The sequence below is a fragment of the Haemaphysalis longicornis genome, unplaced genomic scaffold, assembly GCF_048455015.1.
Source record: "Haemaphysalis longicornis isolate Haplotype H1 unplaced genomic scaffold, Haemaphysalis longicornis Haplotype H1 scaffold_1, whole genome shotgun sequence".
In the NCBI taxonomy this organism is placed as follows: domain Eukaryota; kingdom Metazoa; phylum Arthropoda; class Arachnida; order Ixodida; family Ixodidae; genus Haemaphysalis; species Haemaphysalis longicornis.
In genome coordinates, this window is record NW_027526203.1 from 376,619,832 (window position 1) to 376,642,160 (window position 22,329).

The window sequence follows — 22,329 nt, forward strand, 5'->3', positions numbered from 1 at the left end:
AGAGTTAAGTGACTTGCTGTTCGTCCCCGCAAACCGGGTGAGAGGTGAGTGCCGAATTTACGACGGGCAGGAGGAAGCAACCGATCGTCTGTAAATCGCGGTTTAGACTTGCAACGCATGTTGTGACGTTGTGTTCGTTTGAAACGCATCTCTGGATTGTTTTGAAGTTGGATAAAATGTATGCGTCAAACCCAGGCATTCGGCTCAGGGCGTTCTATGCGATTGCACGAAAAAAGTGCCACGGGGCTTCGACGCTTTCTTTATGGTGCATACTCACGTAAGATAATATCGATGTCGTGTTATGGCCGTCATTTAATACAAGCGGTTAAGCATTTGTTTACACTTGTTTTGTTTGTCGTAAAATGTCCAAGCACTCCGGCACTCCGCTCGCAGATCAGCTGGCGAGCCGACGCTGAGCAGACGACTCATCTCTTTGCCGGAAGTGCGTGAAAAAGCCGGCCAATAACAGGATGTCTACCTCATGACGAACATCCGGGAATCGATGACGTAGACGTGAAGATGGCGGCGTCCAAAAACACGCAGGGAAGGGTGAGAAAAGGGCGACAAACTTTGCAACAAAAGTGTGAGCTTTCCGCTGCTTGTAAAAGAGTAATACTTGGCACAGCTGACGTTGACGACCCAATCTAACGATTGCGATAGTTCATTTAGTGTGCTCAAAATGCCTTTCAGGGCCCCTTTAAGTTTGATCACGTGACCCACCAGCCTACCAGGAGCATGGTCTCTACAACTAAGAGGAGTGTGGCGAAATGCCATGCGTTGGGTTCTTCGTGATGGAGAGGCTTGTACTGCTCTTATGTTACTGTTATGCCAAACAAATAATCGTTATTTTATTGCGAAACATAAAAACAAAATACAGGACGTTATTTTTATGCACCGTTATTGCTGACTTAGAAACAGTCAAAAGAATTATTTCTTTTGCTAGAAAACAGTTTTACATTGCACACTGTGCGAAATTGCGCCTGCTGCAAATTCACGGAGATTTTACAGCGCCAAAGGTCGATGAAATTTTTTGCCCTTATTCATGGCGACAGCAACAGCCATTCGCAAGCTGTTACGTATCATGTCATTTTTACGTTGCCAGTGTGTGACATAAGCGTTCCTGCCAACTCATCATACTATGTCACGCCTTCTCTGCCAATCACAGAGAGGGCGTTACATACAAGCCGTATTGTTGAATAGCAAAGACAGGCCTACATTGTCATGTCCGCTGCATTTCGTCTAGTTTTACATTGCCGACCAAGAATTATGCATTTTCAATTGAGAGAAATAACGCAAACTTTTAGAACTGGTGCCAGTAAACGTCACAAAACTTTAAAATGACGAAAACAAACACAACTCCTTTGTCAACTAGAAGCACGTGACCGAAATTGAAAGCCAATCAAAAAAGGCTTCCGGCAAATTCACAGTTCATGGTGAATTTAGTGCGTCGAGAATAGGGCCCAAAGTTAGTTTGTAGCAACATTAATACGCAAAAAGGTGGTGCTGGTGTCACTTGATAGTTTGGACAGCAAGATATCCTGCATTGTTACCGACTTCGATTCTGTCTCCTCGAAGTAGGTAGTCTTCGTCGACTGCCTCGTTCGAATTGGAACGTTTTAAAAATTGGAGGGGGGGTCAAATATTTTGAATTAAATGTGTCGTTCGAATCGAATACAAATAATTCAAATAGAAAATTCCAAGCTTCGAATACTCGCACACACCTCCAATAAATGTAACTACTACTACAGCTGCACCTGCCATTCCAGCAGCGGAAGGGCAGGAGGTTGAAAGCTCAAGTTGAAGCATGCACCAAAGCTGCTTTTGAGATTAATTTAGGCCACTTTGGAAGGGGGGGGGGGGGGGGGGGGGGGGGGGGACATATAACGCATGTTAAAATCTTAAATGCATGAGCATTTTTTCGTTTTTCCCTCTGTCAGAAATACAGCCACCAAGACTAGGATCGAACCCACATCCTCATACTCAACGCCACAGCAGCCACTGAACCACCGTGCCCAACAAAGAGGGAGTTTGAGGCTTTCTGACCACCAGCCTTGTCGATGCAATAACAGGGAAATTCTGCATGGTGTACACAGTTGCCAACTGAGGCGAACATGCAGTCACGCCTCCTTAACAAACTAGACCAGACAAATTGGAGTTACTCTTCTTTCAAGAAATTAAAAAAGGCCTCTGGTGTGTTGCGGTATAAATCAGGCAACACACTCTCACCTGATTTAGCTCCTACAAACAGTATTGGAGCTGACTAAAAGGTGGGCTTTGCAACTAGCAATGCAGCATGGCAACTCTACTCTCTCAAGCAGACGTGGCGCACCATGCAAAGTACCTCCTGTTATAATGCGAACAAAGACCTCCAGCATGGTCTCTGGATGCTGCAAGAGATTTATTTGCAACGCAGACAGCTGTCCACCTCATCCCAGGTCGTGTGAACTCGGGAAGGTGAGCTACCTGGTGTGGCACACCAAAATTGAAAGGCCAGTGCCGGCATTTGTGAAAACGTGGGTAAAGCAGAAGCGGCGACTTACACTCAGCACTCGAGGCCACATGATGACATACTCCATGAAGCGAGAAACTTGAGAGCCACCAGAGAAATAAAAAGTGTTCACAGGGAGTGGTCTCGCGTGTGAAGTCAACAGGCAGAGCCAATGGTAGCCTTCCCATTCTACACAGGAAGGCATCGGTGGGCAAGAATGTGCTGAGTACTGGCGGCATCACTGGTTCAAAAAGGCCACCATTAAAAATGGTTGGTGAAATATAGTTCAAGCGCAAAACACAATAATTTTTCTCGAGCTTCCCACCCTGTGCCCTGTACTTGATCAAAAGATGGAGTGAGGAAACATTAGAGCATGGCCAAAGGGGGGCACGCACTGTAGTCTTGTACCCCCACCCCTCTGCTAATAATATATCAGTGTTCCTTTTCATTGCATGAACTGTCTGACAGACATCCCACGGTGCCTGTGATGGTCATTTTTTGAGCCGTAGTAAGCACACATCAGCTAAGGATTTTGAACAACTACAGAACACATGTTCCATCCTTCGAGGTTTGGGTACTTTTGAGCACGACAGATAGTACCAATGGCTCCCCTTAGAGTAATAAAAAGGTGATAACCCCTAGAACTTTTACGACTGTAGTGTTACTTGTTTGTGAAGAAAGTAACGTAGACGCAGACTGTACAAAAGCATAATATAAAAATGGTCAATATTTTATTTTTTAAGTTAAACAAGCACTCCTAAACAACCATTCCATGAACCCTCACGCAGTCCAACTAAGACAAAAAAAAAATTGTCGACTATCGCAAGCAGAATGGTGCTTCCTTTCAGTGGGGATAAAAAGAACCTAACAAGTGTATATACGACCATTTTTTTTTCTTTTTTTACAAAACTAGCATAATGCCTAGGCTCCCGACAGCAACTGCAAATACCAAAATACCGAACACACAGGTTATTTGCTCTTCATAAAAGAACCAAATTGCATGTTTTCGGACATTTTATAAACCATGACTGCACAGCCGTGCAATGTTGGATAACGGCACTTATTTTTTTCACACATGGGAACTCTAGGCTACTGCAGGCTTGACCATAACAATTCTTCTGATGCTCACTCTTCACCTCCCTTTCAAACTTCATACTCAAATGTTTTAGCATTCACCAATATTTATATATAATATATATATATATATGCGTGTATATATATAATATGTATAGGTGTGTATAAATCCTCTGGACAGATCATAGCGTTGCACTATACTCGAACAGAACAAAAACAGGAAATAAGAAGAAGAGGAGAAAAAAAAAAAAAAAAAAAAGGAAACACCGGCGGCTATTTACAACATCATCCCTAGAACAAAAGCTCGCAGCGACTGCTTCCAACGGCTGTCACACTCTGCTAATTTATACAAGGCCTCCCCGACAGCCCCCGGTAGAAGAGGGTGGATGCAGACCAGACACCCGCGTGGCGCTAGCTCCATGCAATTCTCTAAAACATCGTAGCAAATGTTCGCGGGCAGACCGTTTTATACATCCACAAGCACTGGTATTCTACACGCCTCAGCTTCAGAGAGGAGGAGGAGACAGCTAGAGGAGACACACTGGGGGCCTGGAGATCAGCTCGCAGAGTCATTCCTGTCCCCAGCATGTCCTGTGGATGGAATGGCTAGAGCACCCCCCCCCCCTTCCCCCGAGCACCCGGTGCTCTTCCTCTCCCCCTCGCACTGAGGGACGAGCAGCACAAGACAGACGGCAACACAAACGGGAGAAGAGTACCAAATAAAAAGAGAGACTCTCTTCCCACTTTCATGCAACATTCCTGGCGTGCCTAAATGTGTTCTCTAACAACAACAACAACAAAAAAGAGCAGGCTACTGCCCAGGCCTCACATGCGAGGTCACTGTCATACAGCACACCACAGCTTCATGGGGTCCAGTGGCGGGGTGCAGCACCTTACAGTAAGGGGGAAGGGGACAGGAGAAGGAACAAAGGCTTCAGCCAAACCTACAAAGGCTCCAAACTAATTTTGGAAAGGAAGGAGGAGTGCAGTTTGTGAAATAAGGGAATGGAGAAATGGCACTTTGCTCCTCTGTTGACTTGTCTAGCAGCTCGCTCTCGATGACTCTTCCCCCACTAGTCCTCTTTGCCAAGTCCTTCCATATGGAGATGCCCACTGTCTCCGAGGGCTGTCCGTCCCCTCGATTCCCATCTCGCTTCTTCCTCAGCGCGGTGCTCTGCCACAGGCTGCACAGCCACCTCTGACCACCATCCTTTGCCCTGAATGTTCTCGGGGGGGGGGGGAAAGAAGAGGCGGTGCAATGGAACCTGCAAAAGAAAAGGCACTACTGAGCTGAAAAGGCCCATATCACTATGTAAAGGGACAGACAGCCGATTTTTGTCGAGTATATATTCTCTATCCCTAATGAAAGAGCATCCCTTAAAACGCCTTAATGCGAAACAGTTTTGATTATAACACCCTAGAACTTTTTAAATTGAAATTTTTAGATCTACGAGCCACACGTGCCCTCCCAAAAATAATACTGGCAACCATGACATACAGTAGCACAGCAACATACCTTTGCCTGTATGCGAGATGAAAAGCGGTATTTAAAAACTTGTCCACAGTTAAAAAAATTGTGAATTGCAGGCTTGCTTATTTCTTTTTGCGTTTTTTTTACCACTAGGCCTATTATGACATATTCTATTTTGCACAAAGGCACCATCTGTTGGGATGGACGAGAGGTAGAATGCTCGCTTCACATTGTGGAAACTGGCAGTTCGATTTTCTCAGGGCACATGCCTTTTTTTTTTTGCTGCTGTTGCTGTATTTGGAAGCTGAAAATGAATATTTCGGCAGAAGAAACACCCTTGACTCAGGCAGAATCGTCAAAAAACGTACAACACAAGCAGGAAGCTCCTTCACTGGGTCTGTTTACTGAACGCTGCCGTTGATTCTGGGCATGGAGGTTCAGCCACTCCGAGAGCAACCCAGCGGCGGCAGGCGGCGTATCTTAAATTTTTTCAAAATAATGTTTAAAAATACGTATACAATTTAAACTTATACAAATAATTGTGTTAAAAGGTTTTCAAAAAGTGAATAAACGTTTCAGCAGTTTCAGTAGCTGCAAAGTTTGCAGGTCACGTGACCAGAACACGTAATGTGGTGTCACGTTTGCACACTACGAACCACCACCTTTCAGATTTCAGAAAGTTTAGTGCCAAATTAAAATTATTTCTGCCAATTTGTTTATAAATTGCTTGTGTTACCCCACTATATAAAACGCTGGCTTTTATATGAACTAGAGAACATACTCGACAAAAATCGGTCGTCTGTCCCTTTAACTCTTTCGTGATTGCGGAAAAATGGCAGATTTTGAGTGCTTCCAGAAAACATTTTTTTTTTCTCTTGAGGTACTGGACACATTTAGCGTTCCTATGCATGAAATGGTTACTTATAGATTTCTATTTCAAACACATAACAGCAGTTTTGTGAAAGGTGTAACTATTGACAGTTTATTGGCCAACGAAACGAAGCAATATGCACAAGAAAAGTATACACAAAACACAAATAGGCAATTTTACTGAGCCTAAAAATTATTTTAGGAATTCTAAGATATACAAAATGTTTCTACGTTCCTAAGCTAGGATTCAATATATACATCAACGCTGTACACCAAGTTCTGGATTTTTGCTGGCCCACCAACCTAATGGCCCTGACGGCTGTGCCACTCCGCGAAGCCACTCGAGAGTCAGTCGGTCTCTCTAAAATATGCATCCAAGCATACCTGTTTGTGTTCTGACACAAAATCATTATCACTTGAGTGGTAAAAAGCAAAAAAAAAAAAAAAAAAAGTAGCGCCCTTGAGAAGCAGTGCGCATCGCTCCGCAGTGCTAATTTTGCACGAAAGCCAGGCTATCTTGAAGGTGATAATGTGATACGGCGTGGTGCATTTGACAAACATCCCCGCTGCACGTTGCCCAGACCGTACACATGAAAGTAATGACGCAGTCGTCAGATATTAGGCACGTTTTGTTTACAAATACAGCGCGAAGTCAAAAACGAACATTCCCTGGCAGCACCTGTCGAAGTCTGAGGCTGTTGAATGGGAGTCTTCACTAAAGCTAAAATCCGAAGGGTCCACATTGTTGCTGGAGTCATCACTACTGCTGGGGTAAAAAAAAAATCAGCAGCAGCAGTAGTCGAAGTGCCTCAAACCACTGTCCGCCTTTGCACAGCGTGCAGTGAAGCAGGACACTCACTCGCGACGCTGTCTACCCATACGGCATGTAAACAAACGGCAACGAAATGAATACGCCAGATGGCATCAGTTGTCAGAATAGCGCAGTTATTAGTTTTGGCGGGGGGTTTGAAAATCATTGTTCACCCGTGACAGGGTTCGTACGGGCTTCAAAAGCAAAAATTCAAGGGTTTTCAAGGACTTTCAAGGATCAGAAAACACATTTTCAAGGCCCCCATCTAATTTTTTATCTGGAATTATTTATAACTTTTTCAACGCAATGCAAAATTTTGTTATTGCCCTATACCTAAGCACATTAGTGCACATTTAGATAGGCGCTAACGGGTTCGTGAATGCTCCCCAGCATTTTTTTTTTATTTCGCAGTTGGTATTTAGAGGTTTTTCTTTTTTCTTGGTGCTTTGCTGAGGCTGTTTGATTTCAAAACTTCATTAATGCTGCCTGTATCTCCGGCTTTGTCAGCAAGAGTATCAGCTGAAATTAAATCAGAGAGTGTTGCTGCAAGGCAGGATGAACTATGTACACGTCCACCATTTGCACATAAAAGCAAACGCAGATGGAGCATATGAAGAACAGCAACCATGCAATGAGCGGCCGTCCACAGACTAAATGGAACATGCAAGGTAGAGAAGAGAAGCTGGCTTTCACTGGATTGTATTGCGACATGGAGACTATTGAGGAGTGCTTCTCCCAATTTTACCTCGTAATAATGACAATCCACTAAACTTATAATTTCACGCAATACACTGAAACTTGATTGTTACACTGTTTCTTTACATTTTGAACACCTAAAATCCACAACAAACACTTTAAATTCTTGTGAAAAAACAGGGCCATTGGTTCTCTCAGGAAAAATCACGGGTTTTCAAGGACCCTTAAAAATTCCAGGACTTTCCAGGCCTTGAAATTGACACATCTAAATTCAAGGGTTTTCAAGGTTTTCAAGGACCTGTGCGAACCCTGCGTGAACAATGGCTTATGGCGTGGTCACGAAAGAGTTAAGCACAGCTGCAATATCAGGGGTAAGACAGCCCGAACAGATTAGGGAGCAGTTTTTGGAGCAGCAAAATGTCGATTTTAGAGCAGAATAACCTTGATTTGGAGCAGTTAACGACATTTAGTACGTTGTTTTAGGAGCCCCAAAAAGTAATTTTCAGCAATTTTGGGGTACAAGTACACTTTTTGAACAGTTTTGAATACACAGAACACTGAAACAGCCTTTTGCAAAAGTGTTTTTTAAAGGAGCACTGACACGAAAATTTTATGTTACACTTTTATTGCTTTTATCGATGCTTAACGGTCTGGCGAACCTGAAACAGCACTTCAAATACTTCAGCGCGCGATATTTAATTACGTTGAATGGCCTGAAAATCGTTTGTTTCAAACTCCCGCGCTTTCATCCCGAACGGCGCATATGACAGCCTCCCGGTTTGACCTCACCGCTTTGTGCGGACGTCACTGGCGCCCGCTTGAGAGGGTGTTGCGCCCGCTCGCCACTCGTGGGGCCGCGCGCGTGAAGTGACGTCACGAGTTTTTGACGAGCGCTGTCGCGTCACTTCTTTTTCCTCTCCTGGAGTGATGTCACGCTGATGTCCATTTGCTGAGTGCCGCTCCGCGCGCTGCTCCGTCGGCGCGATAAATGCGATCCAATTGAACTATGTTCTTCGCGTCGCAGGCCGCTCATATTTCGGCCAGGGTATTCTGTTGAGTGAAGGAAGCGAACTGTGCAATAATATTAACGCCGAAAATTGGTGTCAGTGCTCCTTTAAGAGTATCACAAAGTACTAACTGCACAGGGTTCGTACAGGCTTGAAAAGCAAAAATTCAAGGGTTTTCAAGGACTTTCAAGGACCAGAAAACACATTTTCAAGGCCCCAATATAGCGTTTTATATGGGATTTTTTATAACTTTTCCAACACTATGCAAAAGTTTTTTATTGCACAATACCTAAGCACATTAGTGCACATTTAGATAGTTGCTAACGGGTTCGTAAATGCTTCCCCAGCTTTATTTTTTATTTCATGGCTGGTATTTAGAGGTTTTTCTTTTTCCTTTGTGTTTGCTGAGGCTGTTTGATTTCAAAACGTAGTTAATGTTGCCTGGATCTCCTGCTTTGTCAGCAAGAGTATCAGCTAAAATTAAATCCGCAAGTGTTGCTGCAAGGCAGGATGAACAATGTACACGTCCACCATTTGCACGAAAAAGCAAATGCAGATGGAGCGTATGAGGCACAGGAAACATGCAAGGAGCATGCGTCCACAGACTATATGGAAGATGCAAGATAGAGAACAGAAGCTGGCTTTCATTGGATTGTATCGTGACATGGATTGGATTGACAAGTGTCTGCTCCCACCAAACTTGTAATTTCACGCAATACAGTGAAACTTGATTGTTACGATGTTTCTTTACATTTGTTAGCACCTAAAATCCACGACAAACACTTTGAATTCTTCTGAAAAGACAGGGCCATTGATTCTCTCCGGAAAAATCAAGGGTTTTCAAGGACCATTTAAAAATTCCAGGACTTTCCAGGCCTTGAAATTGACACTTCTAAATTCAAGGGTTTTCAAGGTTTTTAAGGACCTGTGCGAACCCTGCTGCACTACCTTTTTACTCACTTTTCATATTGTGCTGAGGCTGTGTGCAATAACAGCAAGATCAACTATAAAGGCTCCGCGATCGTGAGATGCCTATTTTACCATTTGAATGCTGAACTTAGCGCCCATCAAATATCCTCCACAGTGCTAAGCCTAACCATCTCTGGTGGGGCCAGCCGGCACCCCCAAGCGCTTTGAAGCTCCTGCCATAGGGTGCGTGCTTCCCCATTGGCAACAGTCGTCCGTCTCACCCCACTGCCGCGTGCGGCGCGAGTCGCTTTCTGGCCGAGGCAGAAGTTGCCGCCGGCGCACAATCGCTCACGTGGGCGTGAAAAAAACGCACTCGCAAGGCTCATAAAGACCCACAAATGCTTTGTTGTGCACTTGCTGGAACGATGGAACCCAACAAGCACGAGCAAACTCGAAGGAAGGGCAAAGCGGCAGCATGCTGTGGCGGCAGCACCACACGCAGCTTGTAGGCAAGGGGCTCCCTCACGGACTCCGAGGCTCGCTGCATCTGCGGCATTGGGCGGCCTGAGTCGCCGTTCACATGCTATCGAGACCCTGTTTCGGCGCTTTCGTCTCCCAGAATCTACTTCTACAACTAAAATTTTGAGCCTAGTTGTCCATAAAATTTCGTTGCATTGAAATTTCGGCAAACGGGACTTCATTACACAGGGGGTGAAAATACATTATATGCATACACTTGAAGTATATATATATATATAAAAAAAAAGTGGTTCATCACATCGGGGGTTTCATTACACTGAAGTTCGTTACATTGAGGTTTGACTGTATACGCATGATGGCTGATATAGTGCTAACACATGTGGACCCATAACCGAGGTCAAGCAATAAGCCAGTTTTCTATTTGTTTTCAGATCTGTGTTTCTGCTTACTCCAAAGATGAGAACATAGTTATACCAATGTGTTGGCCTGGACAGCTTTGTCTTTCAGAGACAACAGTCCAAACTAGATAATTTGGCTTATTTTTTTGTAAACTATTATAACTCATTGTAATTAACAATCAATCAATTTTACTAAGCAAAAAATTTGGAGTGTTGACAGGTATGTGTTTTGGCAAGGTTGACATATAACATTTTTTAGACTTACATTTACAGTCAAAGTTTGCATCGCCGAGGGTGATAGTGTATTCCTTTTACTTTTTTTTCTCAGCGCTAAGCATTTGACAATCACTACAACTAATTTTGCCCAAATTCGCTGCAACACCTGCACCAGCAGGCCTGACAAAGAAGAATTTTACACACTTGCCTTTTCACTGCCATACAGAGGCTGGAAAGTTGTTCACTTCAGCCTGCTCCAGGACTTGAGCACCGTTGACGCTGTAGGATATTCTAATTCGCATTCTTAATGGATTCTGAAAAGCAGAGACCAGAGCAGGAAGGACATTACCTTTGGCCTCAATCTACGGGGCAGACTGGAGCATATAACTGGGTGCTTACCAAATTCTCATTTTTCAAGTCTATCCCAGACCATTGCATTGAAAATTGCTGGACCAACTGGTAACATCAATGAGGTGACAGCTAATTGTATGCGCAACTCGCATTGCCCATACACTGTTTCTAATTTGCAGAGAAGCGAACAGCAATAATGATGATTCAACCTGCCTGTCCACGTCCAAGCATTTATGACCAACATGGACCTACCTCACAAGTTGCAAGTTTGCAAGGATGGCGCAAACCTGTGTGAGTGTCTTATACAAGGGGAGGATGAAAATGTTCTTTAATGACAGACGTGACATCGTAGCTAGGAGAGATGGCGTAAACGAATTGACACCATTAATGATATTGTGACCAAAGGTGGTGCTTGCTACAGGTGATATCGTCAGCCATAATGACAAGCAGTTTGGTGCAGCGGAGCAGCATAAGGTGCAGATCTCGTGGGTGCTGTGGTAGGATATGAAAATGAGCCAAGAAGTCTCGCAAGAGCCTGTCACCACAAAACCACACTACCAGCTTCGATGATTAACTGAATGTTATCTAATGAGAGTGTACCACAAGTTTTAATGAATTAAAGTAGGACCTTCAACCCGGAATACTTTTTAACTAGCGTCTCTAATATGGCAGTTAAACGATTTTGCAGAAATAGAAGGACTTTTTTTTAACGTTCAGTACCCAGTCTGGCATGATTCTGAGTGTGTGTCACCACAACACACCAAAATGACCGACTTGGGCATGCCAGAACATTCATCGATCACAATGCCAACCATATTCAACTTGTAAGTGACATGCACTGTGGCACTGCACTTGCAAAACATCATGTCTGCATAGCACATTGGCAAATCTGTCTGATCATTTCATAAATTTGCTTTAAAGGGACACTGAATGCAACCAAGTTGGTTTCAAATGAAAGTCTGATCTTCCTATAGCTATTTAAGCATTGATTTGGTGCCGAAAGATGTCTTAATTGTTGAGAGATCATTAATCAAATGCACCACTCTTTTGGCGCTCTTTGTCCCAGTTAGCCTTCCGCCATTAACCTCCTCCAACCATCATCATCACAATCGAATGCTCATTACATATGACACAAACAGCGACTGCAGTTGCTGTTTGCCAAACCGAGCGGTTTGGTCAGTTTGGGTCGAATTAGTCGTGCTTTCACGAACCCCACGTCTTTTGCAGCTCTAGACCACCAGGCAAAATGTTCCTTCATGGGACCCGTGATCAGTAATGACGCCCTGTTGAAGAAAAACAGTGTCCTTTTGAGGCCCCGTGAATGTTAGCGTCGAACCAACCGTTTGTGCGTAGCTCGCTTGCTCCCTCGAAAAGCGGTACCGCCGCCCAAAGTATGGACGAGCAGTGCCATCCAGCGGCAGCCAAAAAAGAAATTGCGCACGCCAGACGATTTCAGGGGAGACGCTGGTCTTAAAGTGAACTTTTTTATTAATATGTCTGTGATAACGATAATCACTGTGCATGTGTGTTTTGTCTTCCTCATTTGAAATATGTAATTAGTTTTCAAGTGGCATACGTATTTTCTGAGTTATAAAGACAATACTGGAGCCTAATTAAGTAACTTACGGGCCTTTAAGGAACTTTTTATTCAATTTTTTTTAAATAAATGGTATGAGTGTGTAGCTTAAGACCTGCCATGCATGCTGATGCTGTTTATATTCCTGTAAAGTTAGTTGATTGGATAAAATTTGTCTAATTATGTCAAGTACAGTTTTCAGAAAACTTAATGAGCTCATATTATTGCTCATAACATTTTTTTGGGCACAATGAGCCAATTATTTTATTTTTTAAAATAGCATCAGCATGCAGCTCATTTTATCCTGAATCCAACGGTATAACGTTCGTACGAATCCTTAAAAAAAAAAAAAAACTACCTGAGAACGTCTGTTAGGCTAGGCACATATGCAAAAAAAAAAAGGGAAGCGGAGAAAATCGCAGTTGAAGTTTTACTAGAAGTGACAGCTTTATCTATTAAACATGTGAAAAAAAAAGAAAGGATTTAGAATGTAGTAGCTCGCTTTTCGCTCAACACGAGCATACGAAGTTGGCTGAAATCAGTTGATGGGAAAATTATGAAATCCTCTGTCTACAGATGGCACTTGGCAGAAAAACTGAACAAAAGCAAAGCCAGAACGTTGCTTCAATTTTTATGCTGCTGACAGCGTGCCGTCACTCTTTGTCGATCAGGGCTGAGGTGCCGATCGTGCACCACAGTTGTAAATGTTTATTTTGTTATGCTACTGCTTCATTTGTTGCGATAAAATTGGCTCCAGGGCGATTTGCATCGCGCGAAATGAGTTGCAACGAAGGGGCCGGTAGCAGACTGCACTCCACTGTTCTGTGATGTGCATGCGCTTGGCTAGGTGGGATAAACACGTTTTTGATTCAGTCTACTCGTATATCACGTCACCCCTGCTCATTGTGCACAGTGCGAGCCTTTATCATTCTCAAATCACTCATCTATACGGTAACCCGCTCATCTATATGGTAACCTGGTAACCTATATGGTAATCTATATTGTAATCGCTCATCTATATGGTAACCTATATGGTAATCTACCGTATTTTCCGGTGTATAAGTCGCGGTTTTTTTCTGAAATTTTCGTTGCTGCGTCTTATCCACCGGTGCGACTTATGTATGGAATAAATCCGGTTCGCGGCGGCCACGCGTGGCCAGCGCACGTTGAGACACAGCTCTAGGGTCTAAATGAATACGAAGCCCACCGCTACGGCGTTTCTCAGAGCCCATATGTCGCTTCAGGACGTTAAACCAGAGAATTTGCAACTTTTCTAGTCAAAAACAATTATAATGGCCTGCAACAACTGCGCGTCACTTTCTGCCATGCGCAGTAACTACATTTCAGAATAAATTCAAAGTAACATCAAACTGGGTTGCAAAAACAACATGCAGCTTATAAATTATTACAAAGTTACTCTGAAGGAGGTAAACGTGCTGCTAATTTTTAAAATGACAGCTTGCTGATAAGTTTCGAATTTCGGGCCGCTTCCGTTCGCGTCACTTCCGTTCGCCATGACACCTTTATTGCGCGGATTTACGACAGCATGCAAGACACGCGCGACGTTTGGAGAGGTGGCCAAGTGGGTCTCCGACTCTTGGGACTCCATTTCTACAAAAACAGTTGTAGCCGGGTTGATAAAGGCCAGAGTAACCCGGTCCGCGAGTGGTGACGATGTTGGCGAAGAAGACATCAGTGAGTCGGAGGGTGATAGCGATACGCCGGCGGAATTCCCACTTGAAGTTGCTGAATTATTTGTTAGCGAGTCTGCAAAAGAAGGCTTCGATGGTTTTGTTTAAACACCGTCTAAGTACACGCCATCTGTGTGTATCAATAAACCATTTTTGAGAAGTTAGTTCTGGCTAGACTTTGGACGGTATATGCACGTCTAGCCCTCCTTACCGAGGGGTGCGTCCACAGGTGGCGGCTGCAGCAACCATGTACTTTCGCCGCACTTTCTAACGATCTGATTCACTATGAGTTTAGCTAATTAACAAGTGCGTCTTGTATACCGGTGCGTCTTATACACCGGTGTGACTTATATACGTTTTTTCGGAAAAACTGTCATTTTGAGGGGGGTGCGACTTATACAAAGGTGCGACTTATAGACCGGAAAATACGGTATATGGTAACCTGCATCCATATGGTAACATCTACATGGTAACCATCTATATGGTAACGCCGAGAGCGGGTCGACCCGCCGCGACATTGTTGCTAACAGAATGAGCACACTTTCCTTGCGCCGTCGGCAAGCGGCATCCTACACTTTATCATTTGTTTTCTTTCTATTTGCTGCTGATCTAAAGATAGGAGCACATTAGCGCACCCACAGGCGTAATCATAGTGGTAACGCTATCATCTCGGCAGCCCGCGGGTGCACTAAGCCTACCTCTGTCTCGGCGCCGTTAAGTTGCCACCAGACACGCAGAAAAGCGTATTCCAGGCGCTTTCTAATAGTGTTCGTTCACCCTTTCGGTTACAGATAGACATCTTTACTTCATTTTTATGCCGTGCGGGGCTTTTCACTGGTCGTCGCATAGACGAGTACATGAGCCGTTGCACTGTGATGAGTGTGCCGAGCAGACGACCCACGGTGCCCAGCCAATCAGGCTGCGCCCTGCGGTCACGTGCAGTCAGTGGCCAATTGGACGGCGCGTTCAGTCTTTTTTTCTACCCCGGTTATACTCGCAACCAATGGATGAAACGAAGCGGTTCTGGCGGGGATTTGAAAATGAAAAGATGCACTTCCGAATGAGACCAAGATGGACGCCACAGCGCATTAGAACCCGAGCGGCGAGCCGTCGAAAAAATGCTATTTTCGCATTGAATACTGGCCGATTTAGCCGTCGTCGGTGCTTTAAATTGATAGTATGGCACAAATATGTACTCCTGGGTTTGAATATTTGGCTGACAGGAAGAAAAATAGCTTTACTTTCCGAAAATGGCAGTTTTGAAAAATCGATTTTCTTGGAAAAATTTCGGGAATCCAAGACCCGCGTCTCCCCCGATTTAAGCGCTTCCAGTGCAAGTTTCGCGGTATAGCCAGTGGCGGCGACACTTGTCTTCATGTTATTGCTAATTTATACCCTATTTTCAAGAAAAGCTACGCGTAAGAGTGGTATATTCGTGTTCTTGGTGGGGTAATCATCGATCTACAGCAACTTATATTTTGACTTCAGTGTCCCTTTAATGGCTACAGGGATAGGTCACTGCCGTACAATGTGGCATGGCAGGTCCATGGCAGTGTATCAGAGTTAGCTCATGTTAAGGAAAATGGTCCAAATAAGAGAAGTCCTGTCATACGAAATTACCGTAATTACCCGATTCTACCGCGCACTTTTTTCCCGGAAAAATAGGTCGAAAAATCGCATGCGCGTTAGAATCGGATACGAAACCGAAACTGCCGAAACAATGGAAATTTCGTCCCGCCCATCACCATCGCCATCTCAAGCAGGCGCCAAAGCTTTCAGCAACGATTTTTCAGACGTAGGAAGCATACGTATAGTGCCTAGAATATTCTAGGCACTATAGCATAGGCGCCTAGGCTTTTCTATCGGCGTTCACACAAACCGTGAAATCGTTCCACTTGCGCGCTGGATAACAGCAATGGCAGCAGCAGCTCTCTCGCGTTCAAAACAAGCGGTCGGCTGACGCGTGCGCCTCTGGAGAAGTTCGCAGGATGGGCGTGCGAGGCGTGGGCCACGATCCCATCGATCATGGTTGAACGTTCGTTATGAAGTGTGGCATCGCGAACGCGCTTGACGGCATCAAGAACGAGATGTTGTGGTCAGCGGAGAGCGACGAGGAGTTTATAAGTGAGATGAGTGAGATTATTTCGAGAAATAAATGGCCCGTTTTTCTCGCATTCGTTTCTCTTGCCCACAAAGTGCCCACAAATTTTTTCGGTTTTTGTGGCAGAAAAATCGGGTGCGCTTTAGAATCGGGGGCGCGTTAGAATCGGGTAATTACGGTACTGCTCTAGAGATCATTTACACAGCTGCCCATAACCAGCATAAGCTGTGGCTTATGCTGGTAATGGGGCACAGTGCTCGCAATTGCATTGCCATCAATGTCTATTACTTCTTGACAGTGAGTGTAGTTTCCAACCTCTGATTAGAGAGAGTGTACTTCCGGTAAAGCTATGGCAGCTCCACATAAAGGCAAACACCCAGCTATACTGATTTTGAACGGAAATGTTCTGAGACACAGCAGAACTCACAATAAAATAAACTTTTTAGTTCTAATATGCATACAGGCAATTGTTGAGGCATTTTCCTGATTTTATCACTGAAAAAAAAAAAAAAAAAATCAAAGCGTGGGACACAACCTGTGAAACGCCAGGTGTAAGGTTGATACTGTGATTACTTGTATATAAGCCACAGTTTTTAGTGTGAAAGCACTGTTAGCCAAACTCAGCTGATTTTTTGGAAGTACAAAATCGTTCACACGGTGAAGCCACCCATACTTTTCGGTTTATAACACGCTTGTGCAAAGGTTGATACGCAGCAGAGGGAGAGGGCGACGCGGGAATGCGACGGCCCAACATTATATTTAACGTGACGCTTTTAAGTCTAACGTCATCAACTGGCCCTTCAAGCTCAACGAACGAGTATGACATTGCTTGGAACGTTCTAAGGCTGTTAAGCCTAGCATCACGCTTTGAGCTCTGATGCTGCCACGTGGTACCTATTGGAAAAAGTACTCATTGTACGTCAGGCTGCAGGCACCGGTTGACAGCGAGACGTTAAGACTCAGGCGCGGCCCATACCCAACAGCTCCAGTTGTTGTTCTACCACACTGGTATATACCCAAATAGTTGTATTGGACGATGCCATACAAACAAATCTACGTTGTTGCAGCCACAGGCACTGCCGTCCGTAATGCATGCTGTGGCATGCACCAAGTGATCAACAAATTAATTACTTACAGCACAAGCACTAGGAGGGTCAACCACAAAAAATCTGTGCCCATGCTCTGAATCGTGTTTTATGCTGTATTCGGGTGGTCGCTCTGATACTCCGACTCGGAGTAAGGCGATGCGCCGCTTCCCCCAATCCGAGCAAGAGTCACCGCTCCCCAACCGAACGCGTACCCGATCTTGGAGTAGCACGCGACCGTGGCGCCGCGGCGCGGCCAAAACGGCAACTGCAAACAGCCAGGCCGGCCAACTTCAGCAAATGGCGGCCTCCGTATCGGACGCGTTAGCTCCAAGCCAAAGTTCCCCGACATCAGCCGAGCGCCTGTTATTCGTAATGATTGAAGGTAAGAATAGGTGTGCACAACCTTGCGAATGTATTTCTGCACTTTGAACACTGGAAGTGGTTCGGCGAACAGTTCGGCGAACTTCGCAGCGTAAACGTGCGAGTCGTCGTTGTCTGAGCTGCTGTCCTCCTCGGCGTCGATTTCGAGCTGCAGAAGTAGCGGAGACGGCTCCCCTACACTCAACAGGCGTCTCCGTTTCGACATGATGCGGAGAATAGCACGAGAAGCGAAATCGTCGAAACACTCCCACAACTAACCGCTGTCGAGGCCTCAGCACAGAAAGGGAGGACTCAGCGAACGCCACCGACTGGGCAGGCGAGCGGGGCGAGCCAGAGGCGAGCCGCGGCGGCCGGGGTCACGTGACCCAATCGCCTCCGGATTTCGGCGGCACTCCAACTTCGGAGTCAGAGCAGTCGGAGGTGCTCGGAGTGGAGTACGACGCTCTGAGACGACCAACCGAACATACGTGGAGCGCTCGATTTCGACCACCCGAACACGGAGTCGCTTTTCGGAGTGCTCTAGAGCGCTCTAAAACGACCACTCGAATACAGCATTAGAGAAAGCCTTTCAGGTTCAGGTGATCTCAGTGCTGTTTTGCATTTGTAGACACCAGCAGTGCACACACTTTCTGTCGACGTTGCACTTGCACCCAGCCACCATATTTTACAACTGGAAATTTGAAGCACCTTTGTGCTTGCCCGCTGCTTCCATTTGTTTGCGTTTCAAAGCATGCAGCCTGCCACACAACAGACTTTGCTAACAATTGCTGTACTCCAAACCATGCACCAGATAACAAAGACCAAATGACGCTGGCAAGTCGCTGTGAAAAACACAAGACAGAAGCAGCAGAAGTGTAGTGAAATAATGATGATAATGAGCGGAGAATGGCAAAAACTAGCTGGCATCACCTTGTAGCGCTTCGCAAGATGTTAGTGCCTTTTGTATATACAGTTGAACCCCACTACAACCAACTCGACTTCAACGAAATATCTCCAATTTCCCATCAGTTAGCCGTAGAAGTCAATGCAACAAAGTCCTCACCACAACGAACCATTTGTCTGGCTTGCTTTCGTTTCAAGGAAATTTTTCACATGTCCCGCCAATTTCGTTGTAGCAGGATTCGACTGCATCTTCAAATCTTTGCACCCCAAAGAACGGGGTCTAACCATGAGGGCAGGAGTAAGAGCAGGAGTAAAAGCAGTATCGAGGTGAAAAAATTTCAAAGACCGAGATTGCGACAAAACGTTATGAAAATTCCCTCAGATTTCCCTGGTTTTCCCATCCAGAGAATTCCAGGTTTTTCCCTGTTGGTATACCTCCTGTACAATCTAGAGAATACAAACAAAGCCTCGTGAACTGTTCTCGACATGCAGTACAGCCAACGTTATGCTTGTACAAGCTGTGGATGACAGGTGACCAAAGAAGACCTGCTGACGTTCTTTCAAACAGAGCTCCAGATGAGCAAACCACCTCACTGGAGAGCACAAACTATCAAGAAAACACCAAATCTCACCTTGTAAGGACTTGTCACCTTGATAGTTTGTCTTACACAACCAGAACTGTTGGGCTGCACTATGGAGCCGTCTGGGGGCAACATTTGCAGCTGGAATGTCTGGACAAAATGAAATAACATGCTTGTCAGCCATCAAGCAAACATTAAAAGTACAGCACACGCAAATGCACTGCATGGACACTTTCTCAGTTTACCACCAATTCCACGTCCCCTGTATACGACAGAAATGCCTTGAAGAATGTTAATGTAGCCAACTTATAATAATCCTGGTAACAAATTCTGATATCGTGTTTTTCTCTTGTAGACTTGCTAGGGCAATTTGAGTGCACTTTCGATGACAAAAAGTCAGTCTGAGCTCACATAAAAAAAAAAAAAAAAAGCTTGCTAAACCATGTGAAATGCCGTTAAAACGCAGAGTTTAGACACATTAACCCACTAAGGAAACACAGCTGCGGACAGGCAACATGTGAACCATGCTTCCTGTAACCAATATGGCATTTCTTGGAGGTTCTTGGCCCGAAAGAGTGGAAAGGGGGGAGCGAACACTTCACAGGTCTCCCCACATATAACTGCCGTGGTCTACGTGCAAAGTCCCATAACGTGCAAAACCGAGGCAAATCAAGAGTTGCTGCCACCCTTGCGCTAGACAGCAACACGCTGCTAAGTGGAGCAGTTTTAAATCTAGAAACAAAGGGCCTTTTTCCCTTGGTATAGAAAGATTTGAGCCTTTTTACACCTCATGAGCGTGTGGTTGGACCAGTGTTTTGTCTGTGAAGAGCAGAATTTAAGTAGAGGCAGTGGACTAATACATTTGCACTTTTGCTGTTTTCAGGCAGAAAACTAAAGGCTTTGCAAACACGCATCTCATTTTACATAAAATTACATCAACACAAAGAAGTTAGAAACAGAAAAAAAAAAAAAGTGGATTTTTTATCTAAGCATAATCAATTCATTATAGTTATCAGAAATGAGCCTATTTTTTTCAAGCTGGAAAAGTTCAAAACTGCCTCACGCATTCTGGAACACATGAAACAAACATGACATAATTCGCATCCACCTTCATTCTGCAGGCCAAATTAAACACAGTTCACTTATTAGCAACACAGGATATAATTATCAACACAGGATTTCGAAGGGACCCCGGGTAGGGGGCTGAGGCCTTGTCAAACCGGCACCCTGCCAGATGTTTCTGTAGGTCCCCTGCATCATGTATCTTTGATGCCAAATAAGCTCATTATTATTACTACAGTCCACACTCGTTACAACGGACCCTCTTAATCCGGAAAAAAAATGTCCGCTGTAGTCGAAGTATGCAGTATCCGACCGGTGTTGGGGGGGGAAAGGAGGTATACGAGCGCAAAAGTGCGAACTTTGACCAGTACTGCACATAAATGCTACAGACACTATTCTTTCTACGCGCCTGCAGCACCTCTGCACAGCGTTCGCGTGGTGGAAAGAATCACCTAAAAACCCTGTTTCCGAAGCTTGGCACCGGCCCTTGGAAAAGGCCTAGCATATGCGGTCGAGTGCGTAAAGACGCACGCTAAGCTGAGCAAAGAAAGCAAGAATATAACAAGAAGCAATTACTAACCCGCTATAAAATCAGTCGTGGCCAGCAGAATCAGCTAGGCTCTGTTCAAACCCTTCGTGACAAAGCACCGTTCGTCAAGCAAATCGGATCGCTGCTTGACGTTCCCCCAAGGAGGAAGCTTCCACATTACTTATAATTATAGTCTGGGCATTAAAACAGCTGATACGATATAATCTTATGGACAGCTGTAAATGTCCAAAGTTCTACCAGTTGGACTGTGCACGGCCACCGGCAAATTGCACACAATGGATGGGAGCCAACCTCCTACTTTAGGTATTTCTTACTTTTTTCACCGGACGGAACGCGAACGATGCATGCGTTGGAATAATGAATGCCGAGCTTCACTGAACCTGAGTTCTTTATTACATAAAAAAAACCTGTGAAGATGGAGGGCAGACTCGACTCCGAGTGCGCTGTTGTTCAATCCCACCAGCAGCGTTTATCAGCAGCGGCCTTGTTCTTAACGGTCGAATGGACCGTCTGCTTAGATAGGCCTGTACTTTTGGCGATGTCGGCCTGTTTTTCGCCGTGTTCGACAGCGTCAATCATATTTAGTTCATCCACCAGTGAAATCAGCTAGCCTGCCGCTCATGCCGCCGGTCGCACAAAAACATGGAAATCCATGCACAAAAAAAAAAAAAGGCCAGTGGCACTGGCTTGGCTTGGCTGCGGCAACGTTGCCAGACATAAGTTTCTTTGCCAAAAAAAAAAAAAAAAAAAAAAAAAAAAGCATATCGGGTGCCGGCACCGGAAGCCCACTATAAGCATTCAGTCAAAACAATTTTCGCCTAAAATTTAGTCTGTTGTAGCCGATAGTCCGCTATAGCCGGGTCCATTATGAGCGGAGTGGACTTCACTTAAAATGCATGGGGACCAAACAAACTAACAGAAATGGTCTGTTGTAACCGAAAGTCCGTTGCTGCCGGATCCGCTGTAACGAGCGTAGACTGTATTATTAATGTACAAGGTGCCACATCACCATCACGCACACTATAAGTGTAGGTTCAAGTATTGATATCGCCTACCCTTTACAACATAACCAAGCTTCCACATTTCAAATGCAAGGTCAGGCTAGAGGAGCGAGACAAGGGGCAGGTTTTAGCAGATCCTGTCCCTCGTGCCTTCCACTCAGCTTGGTGCCGCTGCTCCACGAGCGCACACAGAAAGCTGCGCTGACTGCACCTGCTCCTCAAGCTGGCACACTTAGAGAGAGACTAAAACTGGGATAGAAAACAAACGCAAGACTAAAACGAACAAACAAACAAAATCCTTCAAACACCGGCCTTCCTACAGATGCAAACTTATGCGAACCAAAGCTGTGGGAACCTTGTGCACAGCTCCATGAGGTCACTCCCTGGGAGACCTTACCTTTGGGACAGCTGCCTGAAACAAGAAGTCAGTCATGGGGCACGAAGACAAATTCACAGCTGTCAGATGAATCACAGCTGTCTGTGGGCTGGATGGCTCCTTCTCGAAGGCAAAGTCCAACTTCAGGCCATCTTTTTCAAACACCGTCATTGGAGGAATGCCTGCAAATTGGCACAAACATCAGCTGGGTCCATGAAACGAAATTTCTTTAGCTTCTTTTCTTTAGCTTCTTTAGAAATTTCTTTTAC

General features: G+C 45.0%; 1 protein-coding gene across 5 annotated transcripts in view; it reads right to left on the reverse strand.

Annotated features, from left to right (window-relative positions):
* Positions 1-3,197: 3,197 nt before the first annotated feature.
* The window catches only part of Ap-1gamma (adaptor protein complex 1, gamma subunit), a 76,492-nt gene continuing 57,360 nt past the window's right edge, over positions 3,198-22,329 (reverse strand). For all 5 annotated transcript variants that reach the window (XM_077686385.1, XM_077686384.1, XM_077686388.1 and 2 more), the window contains exons 17-20: positions 22,082-22,242; positions 19,123-19,221; positions 10,629-10,734; positions 3,198-4,827 (exon numbers count right to left, since the gene is read on the reverse strand). In XM_077686385.1, coding sequence (XP_077542511.1) covers positions 10,633-10,734; positions 19,123-19,221; positions 22,082-22,242 — 362 coding nt within the window. In that variant the 3' untranslated portion in view covers positions 3,198-4,827; positions 10,629-10,632. The remainder of the gene's footprint in view (positions 4,828-10,628; positions 10,735-19,122; positions 19,222-22,081; positions 22,243-22,329) is intronic.